Below are 17,557 nucleotides of genomic sequence, written 5' to 3'. Positions count from 1 at the left end.
TGTTAACGATGAGTTAACATTGTGGTTAATGTTGGCTCTTTGAATTGAACGACGGGAGCCGGTTCCTGATTAGGAGCCGCTTCTCTCTCTCTCTCTCTCTCTCTCTCTCTCTCTCTCTCTCTCTCTCTCTCTCTCTCTCTCTCTCACTCACTCACTCTTTTTTCTTCCTTTTCTCTTCAAGCCGCACGTGATTGGTCAATATGTGTGGTGTCGTCTGTGTCTGCGGTGAGAGGCGGGAGAGGCGGCAGTTAGCCACACACACACACACACACACACACACACACACACACACACACACACACACACACACACACACACAGACACACACACACACACACACACACACACACACACACACACACACACAGGAGAACAGGAGGTCTGATTATTGATTCTTAAAGCTGCGAGCAGCGTTGGACGGGCCCTCGCGCCCCTGCATACGTTGGAATAGTTATGTTCCAATTGCATTTTTTTTCATGTAGCTAGATGCTTCAGGCCAGGAGTCTTATCAAACATGTAAAGTATAAGAAAATCACTTAAGCTGTTGTCAGATTTAGAATTGCTTGTCACGTCTCAGTGTTTTTAATATTTCGATATTTCAGATCTTTCACTTACTTGTCATCTTCTGTGTTTTGCCCTGTTTTGTCACATTAAAGCTGAACAGATAAGATCAGCTTTTTTATAGGCTATATGTTGCCATCATGTCTCATAAAAATGGCTTGTTTTGCACATATTTGTTCAAAACAACAAAAAAGACCAGCAAAGACTGTATAGCCTAGGCTACTCATTTGCACAAGATCTGTAAAGCTCACTTCAATTCTATATGTGTTGTATTGAGCTCGACATTCAGTGTATGGCCCATCAGCCTAAAGACTGTATGCTCATTTGCACAAGATCTGTAAGCTCACTTCAATTCTAGATGTGTTTTATTGTACTCCACAATCCAGCTGATGGCCGATCAACCATCAGCTGGTATGCTCATTTGCACACGTGTAGACAGGGGCGCCGTATATGGGGGAAAAGTTAGGAAGATTCCAAGGGCCCTTGCCTGACAGGGGCCCCAAAAAATAGGTGAAAACTAATATAAAATTATTAAACCATCATCGAGTAAATATATATATATATATATATGTGTGTATATATATATATATATATATATATATATATATATATATATATATATATATATATATATAAACATCCATATTGACCGACCACTCACCCCTCCATATCTGCATGAAATGGTTCGGTCCTGCAGCTGCGCTGGCTCACTTGCCGGTGACGGTGTGCTTAATTAATTTCAGTGAAGCGACAACAGCGACCAAAATGTTGCCCAGGAAAATAAAGTCAGGATTTCAAAAAAGGAAAGAGAGAAAAGAGAGAGAGGAGAGAGAGAAGAAGGGGTGTCAACCCCTTACTGACTTTTTCACCAGGAAAGGTGGGTAGCCTGTCTGTGAGTGGTATTAACCTGTTAGCTAAATGTCCATAGTGAACTAAGCTAGATACCCACAGACTACTGTTAGCCTATTTCATCAACATTTAATCAGTGCAGGAAAACGTTTTGCAAGATATTCATATTAAATCATTGTCCCTGCCCCTTTGAGCAGACTTAGCAACAGATGAGTCAGCAGCATCCCAGTCTCCCCATACCTGCACCCCTCCCTGTCCCAGTGAAGAAGGTGAGCAACACTGTGTTAATGATATTCCACTTAGCATCATTGCAGGGAGTCTGTGGGCATTTTTCTATCTCTCTTGCTCTTTTTACCATAACAAAAAAAGAAATATTTATTAATTACATAAATTTAAACACAAGTTATTTTCTCACTTAATGATCATTATGAAATAAAATTAAAAATAAAAATAAATAAATTAAAACACCCCACTGTCTGTACTGGATGCTGGACAGCTGGAAACAGTGAGTAGCTTACCTCAGCCTGCATGTAAGTTACAGACAGTATTAAAATTATCCAGTTTGATATGTTCATTTAGATTGAATTATGGCTGTCAAATGACAGATACAGACTTTATTATTCCCATCATGAAGGTCAATTATTTGAGTTAAGTTTGCACACACACACATACACACACACATACGCACACACACCACAAAAAAACAAACAAACAAACAAAAAAAAACTATTGGTAATCAAATGTACTATATGTTATCAAGTGATGGTGATACAGAACTGTACTGTAGTACTGAACTGTAGTGAACTATATATATATATATATATATATATCACATGCATTGTGTGCATCCTACAGAGCCAGGGCCTTCTCAGATAGAAGGAGGGACAAGTGTGAAGGTAGAGGAACAATTGAAAGAAAGACAGGTGGAAGAAGACAGACAGTGTCCAGAAAAGGATGTTTACCCAGGTTTGTGGCCTGCACATTTAACTGTCCTTTATTGGTGTATGGCATATTTTAATATATATACTGTATATATCACAGTATGTATATATCACATGCATTGTGTGCATCCTACAGAGCCAGGGCCCACTCAGACAGAAAGAGGAACAAGTATGGAAGTAGAGGAAGAAGGGAAAGAGAGACAGTTGGAAGAAGACAGACAGTGTCATGTAATAGATGTTGACCCAGGTTTGTGGCCAGCACATTTAACTGATAAAGACAGAGAAGCTCTTGTGAAAGCACTGGCCACCAGAGATGATGAAGATGTACTGCCACATGATTCTGAGGGAAAACCATTCCCAGAATACTTATTGTACAGTAAGGCAGCCAATGGGAGGGAAAAGGTGAAGAGAGACTGGATAATGTACAGCAAATCCTCTAATGCACTGTATTGCATCCCATGTGTGCTTTTTTCTCATTTACTAAAAAGACCTTCTCTGAGTGCACTAAACAGCCAAAAGGGATATAAATTGTCTGATGTAAAGTGGCGTCGGATGTATGATAAATTCCCTGAACATGAGAAGACTACGGCACACAGAGAGTGCTACTTGAAATGGAAGAACTTGCAACAGTCAGTAATGGCAGTTAGTGGCATTGACTCTCAGTTGCAAAAGCAGATCCAAACAGAAACTAAGAAAAACAGAGCTCTCTTGCAGAGAATCCTGGATGTGACACTACACTTGGCATCACGGAATTTACCTTTCAGAGGTAAAACCAAAGACCTAGATGATATCCAAAATGGAAATTTCTTAGGCACACTAGAGCTTTTGGCTCATTACGATCCACTGCTTAATGAGCACTTGCAAAAAGTCAGGGACAAAAAAAAAGGAACCAGGCTGACACATTATCTGAGCTCTGACATTCAGAATGAATTTATTGATTTATGTGGCAGAAGAGTTTTGAAAACAATTTTAAAGGAAAGGGAAGAGGCTATCTACTTTTCAGTCATCTGTGATGCTACACCAGACATTTCCCACACTGAGCAGAATGTGGTGCTAATCAGATATGTGAGTTATAACAAAGAAACAGACGACTGGGAGATCACAGAACGCTTCTTAGAATTTAAGGACTTTCATAAAAAAACAGGAAGTGAGATAGCAGAAATGATTGAAAATGTGCTTGATGACAAAGGAATAGACATTGGAGACTGCAGAGGGCAAGGATATGACAACGGGGCAAACATGTCAGGAAGGGTCAAGGGAATCCAAGCTCAGATATTAAAGAAAAATCATCTAGCTACATTTTCACCCTGTGCCTCCCACACCCTAAATCTTGTGGGTGTGCATGCTGCACAGATAAGCCCTGAAGTAGCAACATTTTTTGGCTGCATCAATTGCCTTTACTCACTTTTTAGTGCCAGCCCAGAACGCTGGGCCATCTACAAAGAGAAAACAGGTTGCTCTTTACATCACCTCTCAGATACCCGCTGGAGTGCCCGAATCATGGCTGTTAAACCTGTAGCACAACACCTTCCTTCAGTCATTGAGGCCCTTGACAGTATACTCACTGCATGTAGTCTCACCAGCGAGGCCAGATCAGAGGCTAGTGGTCTGAAGAACTACTTCATGTCATTTAATTCTATTGTTCTGCTCACTGTCTGGCTCAAAGTACTGCAGTGCATTGATGACAGGAATGTGGTTATGCAGTCTGGAAAAATCTCTCTTGACACAGAGGTAGCCAATATCAGTGCCTTAACAAAAGAGATGCAGACTCTTAGAGATGGATGGGAGTCACTCCTGGCTGAGGCAACACTGATTGCGACACAGCTAGATGTCATACCTCAGTTTAGCAAGGAACACAGTCGGCAAAAGAAAAGGAAGAGATTCCATGATGAGACCTCTCAAGAGGAGACAGCTCAGGACAGTGCAGCAACAGTGTTTCGGAACACAGTGTTTTATACTGCTATGGACAGCATCATAAGTGATCTGGAGACCAGGTTCCACACCACTGCTGAAATAGTTGAGGAATTCTCTGCTGTTTTAAAAGTTGGGCAGATCAGTGAAGATAAAGTCCCTTCTGTGTGCCAACCACTTATCAAGAAGTATGCCAAAGATCTCACGTCCGAGTTTGAAAATGAAATAAGACACCTGAACACAGTATATGCTGCCACTTTCCCTCCTAACTTGTCCCCTCTTGGCCTCCTGAATGCAATTAACAAGATGCAGCTACACAGCATTTTTGGGGAAGTCTGCATCGCTTTGCGTATATTTTGTACATTGCCTGTGACTGTTGCTGGTGGGGAGAGAGCTTTCAGTATGCTAAAACTGATAAAAAACTATTTGAGGTCCACTATGTCTCAGGACAGGCTTTGCAGTCTCGCCATGTTGTCAATTGAAAGTCAGTTGGCTAGAAAGCTAGACTTCAGAGACTTGATCAGTGACTTTGCTAGCCAGAAGGCTCGGCGCTGGGCTCTTGGTGAGTCAGGCTGAACAAGGGCCAGTTGTGACAACTGGCATGGCTATATGGAGATGGATGGATGGAGAAATTCCCTGTCAACTTTATTTTCTGTGCAGTTATGTTCAACAATCTGCTGTTTTCATTGTTTTAAGATGATGCTTTAATTTTGATTGAAAAGTTAATATATATTTAAGTTTGTTTGCTTTTCTTTTTTTAAAAAATCCTTCATAAATGTTAAGAGAGTTTGCCATTTGGAGAGTTTAAAATAAAAATACATTGAGACTGTAAAAGATGGACTTTAGCACATTTTATGGTGGCTTTTAATCTTGCATCACATAGTGAACTGCATACTGTATGCAGACTTGAGTGTACAAATCACCTGCAGTAAATTATTGTGCTTGCACTATTATTGAACTACAAAAAGCAAGACAGTTGAAAGCCTTTCATTTGAGTTATGTAAAGCTTTTGATGGGACACTTAGGTCCTGGAGATGTGGTGACAATCGCTGCGCCGAGGGGGCCCAATTGATTTTTTTTTCATGGGGCCCAAAATTCCTGGCGGCGCCCCTGGACACAGCTATGTAAGTCCGCCCACCAATGACGCGGTGGGCCGCGTCATCGGTTCTTTCTCTGGCTCCTGTGTCGGTGCATCTGACCACTGATTGGTCACATGCAGATTGCTGTGAATCATTGCAGCTATGCGTGCAGTGGGGTGTCAGATTACAGGTCGCTTTTCTCTCTCCTCCTGGAATCACGGGCATCGCGCACGTACCGCGGGCGACGCGCGCGCCATGCCGTCGGTAAAAATGAGCCCCCCCATGTATTGTGAGGCCCTACGCAGCTGTGTGTTCTGCGTGTAGGGAGGGGCGGCCCTGATTAAACATGTTTATCAGAATTTTCTGCAAAATCCAACACAGTTGAGTGTCTGCAGAAGCCTCAGAAAATTAATATGACTGCACTTTGTGGATCTCAATGAGCAAAAACAACACAGAAAACAACTCACAGACTTCACTCAAAATCAAATAATTTGGCTGAGCAACGTTACTTGATGTTGTTAACGGTGAGTTAACATTGTGGTTAATGTTAGGGTCGGTAAAATTGCAAATAATTGACCTCTAATTACCAGAAATGTGGGCACATAGTATATGCTTTCAAACTGGCTGCTGAGAACTTAAAACAGGTGGTGATCAAGCATTTTGACAGCTCTGGAGTTTACACACTGCAGGAGATGATATCCTGTGTGAGACACACCCTGCAGATAAGATTTACGTGGGCAGAAAGTCAGAATAATTTAAAGGCCACCTTTGATTTTTATTTTATTCTTTTAACGTTCTGTTTGTGTTTTTATTTTATTGTTTTTATTGTTTGTGTTTTTATTTTTTGTTTGTAGTTTTCCATAGAAGGTATCACAGACATCGCAAGTGCATTGACCACAATGTGGTAATTATTATAATCAGATCATGATTTACTAAGCTAAAGATTTAGGGGGGTGAGCTGTCTCTAAGGACAACTGTACAGATCGTTACATCATATTAGATTGAATATCTTCAGCTATATGATGATGATCTTCGGGGTAAATTTAATTATTAACATCTCACTTGAAGTTATGTTGCTTAAGAGACCTCGCCTCCCTCCTGTTGTGTCCTGAATGTGTGTGCAGCCTAAACAAATAAAACATCACAGGCTACACACATATTTGGTTCCTACAAGCGTCAATACAGTATTATTAGAATAAGCACACAGAGCACAAACTATAAACTGATAGCAGAAATGAAGAACACCTCTGGCTTTTGCGTTTTCTAAATGCAGGGCAGCAGGTTGCACTAAAGTTTTGTTACACATGCAGTAAACAAAAACACACAAACACACTGGTATCCAAATGTGTAAAATATGGATATGTATTCCAAATATAACACACTATCAGTGCAAATAACACACACATAAACAAACAAACACACGGTGTTTCTTTCTTGGTGTGTGGGAGGATCACAAGAGGCAATTATTCACAGTAGGCCTACAATGGCAATGTCCTTTTATGCCTTATGTAAAGTCACAGAAAAAAATGCAACAAATAAAATAAATAAAATGAAACAATGTCCAGTTAAAAGTACACAATAATTCACAACCTAAAATTCAAAGTGAACCTTTTTGCATCAGTGTCATTGGAAGCGGTAGAGAACATGACAGTTAAAAAGTTTCTCGTTTCTCAGATGCTCGGTAAATTTGTTTCAGTGGTTAGCGGTGGGCGGCTAACCACTGAGAGAGTTTTTGACTTGTCACGCCACAAACAAAAAACTTCAGAGCCCCGACTCCCCAGTTGGCACTGGAAAATATAGTGTAGGGTTGAACTGACATATAGAAGCTTTATTGTCATTGTGCTACTGAGGACAGCATACACACTAAAAACTGCTGGGTTAAAACATAACCCAACTTTAACCCAGCCCCTGAGTCAAAAAGGGTCGAACTACTTGCTGTGTTATTTTGACTCAAGAAACTGGGTTATGCATTCTGACACATAATCTGGGTTAAATAAATAACCCAATTTTTCTTTTAACATGACCCAGGATTATAGTCAATATAACCCATCTTATAGGTCATATTCATTTAGCCCACTCAATCCACAAGTAGAGTGGGCTAAAACTTTCACACAGTATTCTTACTAATTAAGCAGTCCTACATTTATATGATTTTACTGTACGTTTCCATGGACAGTGTTACAGACGCTAGCACACATAACACTATTCAATTCTGAATACGCAATCACACACAAGTGCGGTATTAGCAGCTAATTCAGTTTTATGCCAAGCCCTGACTACAACCCAAGCCCGAAGACACACATCACTCACGGTTTTACACTGATAAATTATCAAGTTGTAAATTATTCAATAAATAGACAATAAATAGTCTGCATAAAATGTGCAAATATGCAATGTGCAAATATTCTATGCAAACCAATAATAAAGTGCAAATATTGGACTAAAGTGCCAAGTGCCGTTATTAAAGTGCATAGTTAAGTTGTCTGTTTAAAGTGCATTTTCTACCAACCATGTTGTGCAATATTTACAAGCAAAGCTATCAGTCACTAGTAATGAAGTGCTCTTCGTTACATAAACGAACGTTTGTATTCAATCAATCAATCAATAAGCAATCAATCAATCAAACACAAGTCTCTGACCCAACAATGGGTTACTCTCAGAAAAAATAACCCAGAAATATTACCCAACTCGAAAAACCCACGAATTGGGTCAAAATAAAATCCCTATAACCCAAGAAATGGTTATGGCTCTGGAAAAATAACCCAGAAATTTAACCCAACACAAGTAACGCAGGAATTGGGTTAAAGAAATAACCCAAGTGTTTTTAGAGTGTAGGCTGCAACGAAATTGAGTTGGTGCATCCCTGAGTAAAGTTAGAAGTTAAGAAAATATATTATATAGCATGTATGAAAAATAAAAAAATAAAAAAAATAAACAAATGTTGAGTGCTAAGACTGGTAAAGGGTTAAGACTGACATCCTGCTGGTAGAAAGTGACACTTTATTGTTTCATACTAAATGTCCCTAATATCCAATAATTGTACGTAGGATTTTGTAGCTACAAGACGATTTATCTGTTTTCCATTGTGACTGAAAATATGTCTGTTGCACTGTGTCACACAGTATAGATGTGAAAGAAAAAAGCGGGCAATGGGAGAGATGGGTGGGCCCTCGATCAGACAAACAAGAATCAGGTAGTCTTTGGAGATGAATCAATCAATCAGTGTAAAATATATTTTTAAGTTCGTCTCCTGTAAAAAAAAAAAAAAAAAAAAAAAAAAAAAAAAAAATCCTGTGTAGAGCCTAGCTCCACGCCACGCCGCGCCAGGTTTTTAAATATTTAGCCATGTAATAATGAAGGCTTTTTACACATTTTTCTTCGTGACAGTGAGCCCTGGATGTCTTTTTTATGTTTACCAGTACTATTCTACACAGGATCTTTATTTAAAAATGAGACGAACTTAAAAAACAAACATATTTTCCATTTTATACATGTGATTGTGGACTGATTTAGAGGCACTTGTGTGGTCAGTTAATATGAGGCTATAAATAGGCAGATCCGTGCGTAATAGCTGCGCGTGATGACAATATTATATAGCACTTGATCGAGATAAACTGGCCTGTCTGCGGTTTGAAGACGTTTCACTTCACATACAAGAAACTTCCTCAGCTCTGAACCGAAGAATGGAACTAACTAGCGTTGACTAGTTTTGATTAACGTCTACGCAAATGCTGGACTGCTGAAGGAAAAGGTGACCAAGAGAAGAAGGCACAAATACAAATACATCGAGGTGCTTATGCACAAAGTTTGTATGTGCAGAACACACAGGAGCCTGAGTAGCTTTGGCACGCACAGAATGAGCCAAAAGTGGTTTTCAAAATAAAGTCCATTTTGAAAACGTGTTGCGCTTTCACATCGGAGTTCTCCGTGCAGTGATTAACGAAAAGTCCAATGAGAGTATTAAAAAAATGTGGAAAAAATGTTCTAGCAGCAAATAGGAAATTGTATGTTATGATGTGTGCCAGAATAAACATGTGAAATGAGAGTATTTCATAGTTAGAATTTATAGTTAGAGAACAGCTTTTATTGATTGATTGATTGATTGATTGATAATACTTGTGAGGCAGGGCTGAATTATTTGTGCATCAACAGCTGCTCCATTTATAACAGTACCTAACAAAAAAGAAAGAAACTAGGACAAGGAGCAGAAAATACATGTATTTACATCACAAGATATTTATTTAATAAGGAGACGAACTTAAAATAGTTTTTCTATATTCTAGATGTGATAATGCTTAGTGAAAATATCAGGCCGCTCCAGTGGGCATTTGATCTGGGTTCTTCGTCTAACTTCAGGATTGACTGGTAGCCTACACAAAAGAGTGTTTCAGTCTGTTAAAACGTGGAGCCCTGTGTCTCTCCTTCGACGGCAGCTGGACATCTTCACTGTTCAGAACATGGTTGTGGTTAGAGATACTAATGTTGTTGGCCAGCCTCAGTAAGCTGGAAGAGGTTGTTCCTACCATATATTAACAGTTTTTCATTTGGTGCCGCTTTTTACATTTTGAAGTCGTGGTCAAACTCTTGTAACCTGTCATTTCAATACTGTGGAACATTAATAATCACAGCAGTAAAAAATAATAGGCCTAATAATAAGAGCAGAATTTCTTTACTAGCGCCAAAAGACCTGAGACGTCGGAGAAAACGCATTTGTTCATTCGTTATTCATTATTGTCACTGCATTCTACCGCTTCCATGTTGGTGCATTGCAGGGTTGTCCATGTGGAGATATTGAAGCTGTATCATCAGAGCGCTTTAGAATGTATTGATGAGGTTTGTCTGTGCGACAAGACAGTGACAGGCTGAACTCACAACCCTGAGAGGCCCTGACGCTGGTCATGATGGGAGACGAATCGGCACTGTTCACCTTCACCATCTAAACTCTTTTGGTGGGAAAAGACGCAGAACGTGATAGGCCTACTTGTATATTTTTCTTTTCCTGGCGTGGCAGCAATACGCTTCCGTACATAGGCTACCGGTGAAACAAATATGGGACGCGGAAGCCGCGCGTCACATGCAGGCAGAAGGAGGCGTTTGTTAATAGCTACGTTTCTCAACTCGCTGTAAAGGAAGTCTGTGTCTGTGTGTTCGGCGCTGAGCTTTAGTCCACGCTCTCTTTAGCTGCGTGTGTGTGTGTGTGTGTGTCCTATTGCTCTGTGCAGCCAGTCTCCCTACAATGTTCCGTCTGGACATGAAGCCACTGGCCGCTGCAGTCCTCCTGAGTGAGTATACAACTCATCTATCATGTTGTAGTTTGCTCTATCTGAAGAGAGCTACTACTGAAATGGTGGCTTTGTAGCCTATGATAGTTATTTTATTAATGAGGTGTTGACAATCACGTAGGACACCGTGATTAACTGATAAGGTGATGTTTCAAATGGCACAGCTTGCATCTTTGTATTAATATAGTGGCATAATATTTCCCTTACATGCTTTGCATTAGTAATTACATACTGTGTAAGATGCCCCGTTAGTCCATTCTTTATCGAAACATTGAATTCCTTTATTGAAAATATGTAGATGAATTTTGCGATAACAGACTTTGGCTGTTCTGATGGCATCCCTCCCACCCCCATTTTTTTCCCATCCTGTCTAATTTCGCGATTGGTGTAGGATAAAAACCGCATACGGTGAAAGTTTTAGACACCTATAATAGAGAGTCAGACAATAAAACCAGCAGCAGTGTTTGCTCAGTCAAACATAAGGTTTAAATAGTGGATTATCTGACAATCCATTGAGCTCTGCTGTCGTAATCTTGTGGTTTCTTAGTGAGCTGCGCTGCTTTATGGGAGATTTAAAACTGGAAGAATAAATTCTCTGTTGAACCGCTGACCTGATATTTGCACTCAGTTTATCTTTCTTCTTCAGAGGTGTGCAGTGAATTGGAGTTAAATTAAGTCAGCCAATTTTGTGGGTTAGTAATGAATAGGATGCCGTGTCAAGTGTGTGTGTGTGTGTGTGTGTGTGTGTGTGTGCGCGCGCGCAATATAACGCCGTCATTGTGCTAGTCTCTTTGCTTTCCACCCATGCAAAGAGAAAAGCAAGAGCAGAAAAAGCAATACCTTCTTCACTTTACTGATATGATACAGTTAACTCTGTCCCTTTCACCACTGTACATAAAATGTCTTGCACCTGCAGGTTGATCGTAATTAGTGGGCTTTCATTTTCCAATATGGTGGCACTAGCACTGCTACTCTCTCCACTTATAGGCTACAGAAAACAAAGCAAGAGAACATATTTTTCAATTTAATGTTTACGCCAGAAATAGACTTTTTTGTGTGTTACTGTACATGAAATGGCTCGACAAACATTATCAGGCTTGGACTGGTAATCTGGCAATTCTGGCAAATGCCAGATGCCAGACCACTAGTGAGTGGTCCGGGCCAATGTGGGGACAAAAATGTGGGGAAAACCTGTGGGGAGACGGAAAAATGCGGGGTAGGCCTACAAAATCCAACCTGCCAGCTGTGGCCCGCTTGATGAACAGCCCATCTGTTTGGGTGTTGCACGATCCAACACTGCCTGCAAGCAGGTGCATTGACCCTCAGGGCTGATGCTGCAACATGTTTTAATAACACATTTATTATAAATTCATCGAAAGAATCGAGACTAGATTTTGGAGCACTAGGCTTATCTTGAGGCGTTCATGCTTCTGCCTACAGAGAAAGACATGCTTATTTGCTGTTTAACCCTGTAAAGCCTGAAGCATCAAATAATTGACAAAAAAAAAAAAAAAAAAAAAAAAAATCAATTCTTTGAAATTGGAGCCATTATTGTTCCAACTAAACAGCCAAAAAAATTTTTTTTCAAATATCATTTCCCAACTATGAGTTTCAGTTTGTGTCAAGTAATTTCACACTGCATCAACTCAGTAGCTAACTGTTCCTATCGATGTTTTAGTAAAAATTTGCATGTGTTTCGTAGGCTATCCTAACCTTGTCAAAATTGGAAAAGTTCTCCTTCCATCCACACCTGTTTTTCACTTCTTGCTAGAGGCCTTCTTGGACGTGTGACTTGACAGCGCTCTGGTGCGTGAAATAGGTGAAATGTTATTATTATAGCCTATTTCCTATTTAAGCCAATTTCACGCACCCGAGCGCTGTCAATAGCACACCATTGTATTGTTTTTCAGCCTTGTACATCATTGGTGTCACACCAATGATGTACAATGTACAATGATGTACACACCAAAAAAAAAAAAGATGTCTTATGTGACACGTGCGGCTTTAGCCTATATTAAGGACGCTGTGCCATGCTGCTTTAGCCTATATTCGTAATATAGCCTACTTTGTAATATGTGTTTAACATGTAATCACGGAAATCAATCAATAATGCAATAAAGTAATTTCTGCAAAATAAACATGCCCGTGAAACACGACCACCCAAAAAATGCAGATAGTAGGCTACGCTGTACATTTTACAGTTACATTTAGTGTAACTTGTGGGTTTATAATGTGGTGGTTGGATCACTGTTTATAAAAAGAAAGCAGCCTGATGGAGACGGATAACTTTGTTATGCAGCTCCTTACCTTATGCACTTTCCGCACACTTCCCCACACAACCACAACACTTCGTTGCTCTTGACTCACATGTCACTGAGCTAACCACAGAAAGCTAGAAAGTCGCTTTTATCCAAAGCGATTTTCTAGTCATACATAACGGCACAGATTGCACTCTGCCCAGCAGTCACAGGAAGTAAGAATGTGTGACTGTATTATCCTTTACAGTTATATAAGAAATACCACAGCCAAGTAATTGCAATAATACTGCATTTTTGTTTCATTTCCTTAAACAGTACAGCTTTGGTTGTTCAGCCAGCTGCATGGATGCACTGGCTCAAAGAGAAAGAGAAAATTAAGATGTCATTTGGATTATCATGATATTGAGATAATATACAGGCTCCATGTGAGGAGCCTGCATTGAATGTTTTTCACTGGATACTACCATCTTCATTCAGGTTAATACATGAATGAATGTATGTTTTGTTGTGAGAAGTGATAAGAATTCGCTTCGGTTCTGTCACTTCTATGGCAGTTTCATATTGGCTATCGGCACACGAATGGAACCAATCACACACGAAGGAAGAGAAGAGAGTTGAGAGATGAGAAAAGAGGAAGATGATAGCAAAAGGTAAAAGGAAGAGGTTAGAGGGAGCAGGAGACAGGAATAGCAACACCACTCTCTCTCTACGTTGAGTTCAGTTTGTGTCACATCAAACTTAACCTTTTTGCACACTCCTCAAGTCAAGTTAACAACATACCTCCAAAGTTTATGGTATACAAAATCTGAATAGCACCAAGCCTATGTGGGCTGCTTTATAAAAAAAGTTGAGATGCATGTTGCAACTACATGTTGAGAAATTAACCACATTTTTCGTTTAGGCCTTGAGGATGAAGTGGACAAAATACTGGCCAGAACAGAATTCTGGAAAAAAAAGGGGGAAGTGACAGAAACTAAAGAGTGTGCATCCTGTGTATCTCTGTAGGTCTGTGAGCCATGTCTTATATGTATTACATATCATGGCCCTCATCATAATTATAGCATTTTATGGAGGTAAAGTGCAACTTTCAATTTGGAATTCTGAATCACAGAATTCCTTGTTTGTTTGTTTGTTTGTTTGTTTTTGTTTTTTTCCCTGAACATTGCTGAACACCAGTAATTGCACTGGCTTTATATATATATATATATATATATATATATATATACTTAAAATCTGTTATTGAAGTTGAATATTTTATGTTACTTTCCCTTATTTTTTCCCCCCTTTTGCAGTTCCCTTAATTCTTCAGCAAATAAATATGGATTTGAAGTTGTAACCAAGTCTTAATAGTTCTTGTGAAACATAACAAACTCCATATCTACTATTTAATTACAAATGTAACAGTATAATGAACAAAACAGACCACAAAGTTATGATGCTACTTCAAGCATTGCTTCCTTAGTAGGAGGACATTACAAAATTGCAGTCATCAGCAGAGGCGTTGTGAGGGCAGTTCAAACGCTCTTAGGTGGCATAACCAGGCTGGGACACATTTGTCAATGCACCACACACAAGTACATCATCGTCAATGGGTATTTTGTTCTCACCTTCACATGGAAGGACCACACTGATGGGTAATTCAGTGTCAACCTCGCTGCAAAGCAGTTTTCTATTACCGTATTCATCTGAATATAAGACGATATTTTTTCCATTGATTCCCGCCCTGGGTGAAATTACTGCCTTGCGCCCTTCCGTGTTACTCCCCTGACGAGGGCGTTTTTGCGGGGCATTTTTCAGGGGTTTATATGGCTGATTACATATTTGGTTGATTCCCCCTTTGGCATGTGAAACTTTCCAAGTCGAAACAATAAGTTATCACGTTATGACATGAAAGGTTTCATGTTATAGCCTAACAATAAAAAATAGTCTATTGTTATAACAAGAGAGAAGTATATATAATTGTGTTTCATTTAGAAAAGAATGAGAACATGCTCAGTGGATCCTGACTTGGGTAAATGATCAGGCCTGATAACAATTTGGGTGCAAGGCAGGTTAGCAGTAACGTTATGCGACAAACGTTACTGCTGTGTGCTCGTGTGTGTGTGTGTGTGTGTGTGTGTGTGTGTGTGTGTGTGTGTGTGTGTGTATCACCAACCGGAAGCACAAAGACAGTGGGGGTGGACAGGATAGAGGAGGAGTAGCGCCAAGTTAAAATGCGCCTGCTGGTCCCTCCCTGCACTTGCCTCACTCCTCTCTGTCGTGTGTGTGTGTGTCCTGCTGCTGCTTCTCTTACTTACGTCCACGATGTTTTCCAGGGGTGTTACGTCGCTAATCACAGCTGCATTTAGTGAGTATTTAACTACTTAGTGATTCTTTGTATTGTGATAAAATGGGTCCTCTTCGACTATCTGTTCAGGATCCCTCAAGTTCAGCACCTTGAAATATTCTCGACTGGGTTTGCGCATGAATGAATACATTTTGACCGATACGAGAAATGCGTAACAACATGTGCTATTCATGTAGCCTAGTTTTAGTGAGTAGCTAACTACTAAAATCTGGACTTTTTACTTCCAAAGTGGTTTCACCTTAATTTGATACTTTTCGTGATAAGCTAGGCTGTTATTATTCCGAGATAAGCATGAGACATAAAAACATGAAATTACACCTTAAATGGCAGATTATATTTTCAGCACATTGTTGTTGGTATTTTAAACACATTTCACTTGGGCCTGAAATGCTGCATCACATGATAGCATACCAAAAAGCCTTCACCGCGCCTTCATTCAAACTTAGGCTCTGAACGGACTGAAATAGGCTATGCCAGGCCCGGACTGTACATCGGGAGAACCGGGAGAATTCCCGAAGCGCCGGCCTGTCACTGGCCTGCTGGCCTGCCTGTCTTTTTTTTTTTTTTTTTTTTGGACAGGTCGCCGGCCAGGCCAATCAGCTGTCATGCCGGTCCGCTCTCCGGTTGGCCTGTCCCTTAGAGGGACAGGCCAGGCCAGGCCAATCAGAGGCCAGCAGCCTGTGACAAGCTCAAGACGTGATTGGTTTGTTTTGATTAACACCCGCCCCAACAGTCCGAGCACGCTGTAAACATAGGAGGGGGTGTGGCGACTTGCGCGAGTGTGTTGGACTGCGGAGGAGAGCGGAGGAGGCGGAAGGAAAGGTTTAGTGATTACATTGCAGTTGATAAATAAATTTTTCCATGGACCCCAATCCAAATCCGGGGAAAAAAAGAGGAAAGGTGGGGCAGAAAGGGAGAGAGAGAAAAAAAGAAAGGCACTCGAGGAAGACGCTGCCAAGTGCCTCAAGTTGCCCTTGTTATTCAGCCCCCCCCCTCGCTGTCGCACCGTCAAAAAAAAGTGATGCTTCAGCAAGTGAGTTTTCTAAAACACACTGGTTCTTCTCAGTAGGAGGTTCTTTAGGCCATGTACACTCTCAGTTAGAGTTGAATTAACACTGAGGATTAGATTTTACACGTACAGTGTAGAAATGTAGGACCTGGACTTGAAATTCAAAAGTTTTGAAATTAAATAAGGATTGAGGTTTTAAAATCACTGATTTACAAGCCATATTTTTTTTTACTGCCTTTGAGATTAATTTTTTTGTGCAACAAATGGGATATAATCATTCCATTATTCTTATAGTGAATGCAAAACACAATAATTCTATGTTTGCTATTCAAAGGTGGTGGTGGTATTGATAGCAGTCCTGTTGGTGCTGCAGAAAGAGAGGCCAGTGTACGACCATTGGCAGAAGGTACACAACAATGTCTACAGTAGGGCATGTGATAGGTGGTACATGAGTCATTTGCATGTTCCTTGGGATTACATTACAAAAATGGTAGTTATTCTTTATTATTAATCACCAACCTGTAACAAGTTGCAGACATATGAAAACCAGGCAGTTGACATAAATATGGAGTGGCTATGTGACATCAGAGTGAGTGTTGGAGTGGCTAGTGCCTGTATGTGTAGGCACTAGCCCCCCCCCCCCCCCCCCCCCCCCCCCCCCCCCCCCGGATGGCCTGGGTGGATGACTACCTCCTGGCCTGAAATAATCTCCCAGTCCGGCCCTGGGCTATGCCGTAATTTTGCCATGTATTAGCCTACTATTACTTGTTTTGCTATTAAGTACCTAGTATTATTATTTACGTGAGATCAATGGGTTCCATGTTGGAAACTACTTTAAAACATGAATTTTAAAACATTACGGACACCGGGTTGCATCATGCGGTCTTGGAGAATTAGACTAGAGATTCCCCTTTCTGATTTCGGATTTGAAAATAATGGCGCATCACACAGGAGAGGATATTATTATTATTGTTGTTATATTGTTATTATTATTATTATTATTATTATTATTATTATCATTATTATTATCATTATTATTATTATTATAATTGCGCCAGAAAGACCAATACGCCTCTCTCCTTTTCTCTGTTTTGATATGTGTTGAAAGCAGTGATGCGCGGATCGGACTGACTATGTGCTAATTTATAGTGGGTGGATTGTAACTCTCACCATTAAGAGAAAAGCTGTGCGTGTTTACGCATGAAGCACAGAGATGCAAAAGTGTCTGATTTATGCGTTCATGCGGATTTGGATGCTGCTCGTCGCTACTTGAAAGACACATTATGGACAGTTGTACACTGTAAAAAGAAAAATCTTGCT

The 17,557-nt window shown here is 40.2% G+C and overlaps 1 protein-coding gene across 1 annotated transcript in view; it reads left to right on the top strand.

Annotated features, from left to right (window-relative positions):
• Positions 1–1,312: 1,312 nt before the first annotated feature.
• The window catches only part of LOC115368868 (uncharacterized), a 28,436-nt gene continuing 12,191 nt past the window's right edge, over positions 1,313–17,557 (top strand). The window contains exons 1-2 of the mRNA XM_030065271.1: positions 1,313–1,438; positions 1,608–1,679. Of these exons, the coding sequence (XP_029921131.1) occupies positions 1,327–1,438; positions 1,608–1,679 (184 nt within the window). The 5' untranslated portion in view covers positions 1,313–1,326. The remainder of the gene's footprint in view (positions 1,439–1,607; positions 1,680–17,557) is intronic.

This window comes from Myripristis murdjan, chromosome 1 (assembly GCF_902150065.1).
Source record: "Myripristis murdjan chromosome 1, fMyrMur1.1, whole genome shotgun sequence".
Taxonomy (NCBI): domain Eukaryota; kingdom Metazoa; phylum Chordata; class Actinopteri; order Holocentriformes; family Holocentridae; genus Myripristis; species Myripristis murdjan.
Note: the sequence above shows the minus strand (reverse complement) of the source record. Positions and strands in the feature narration are given on the sequence as shown.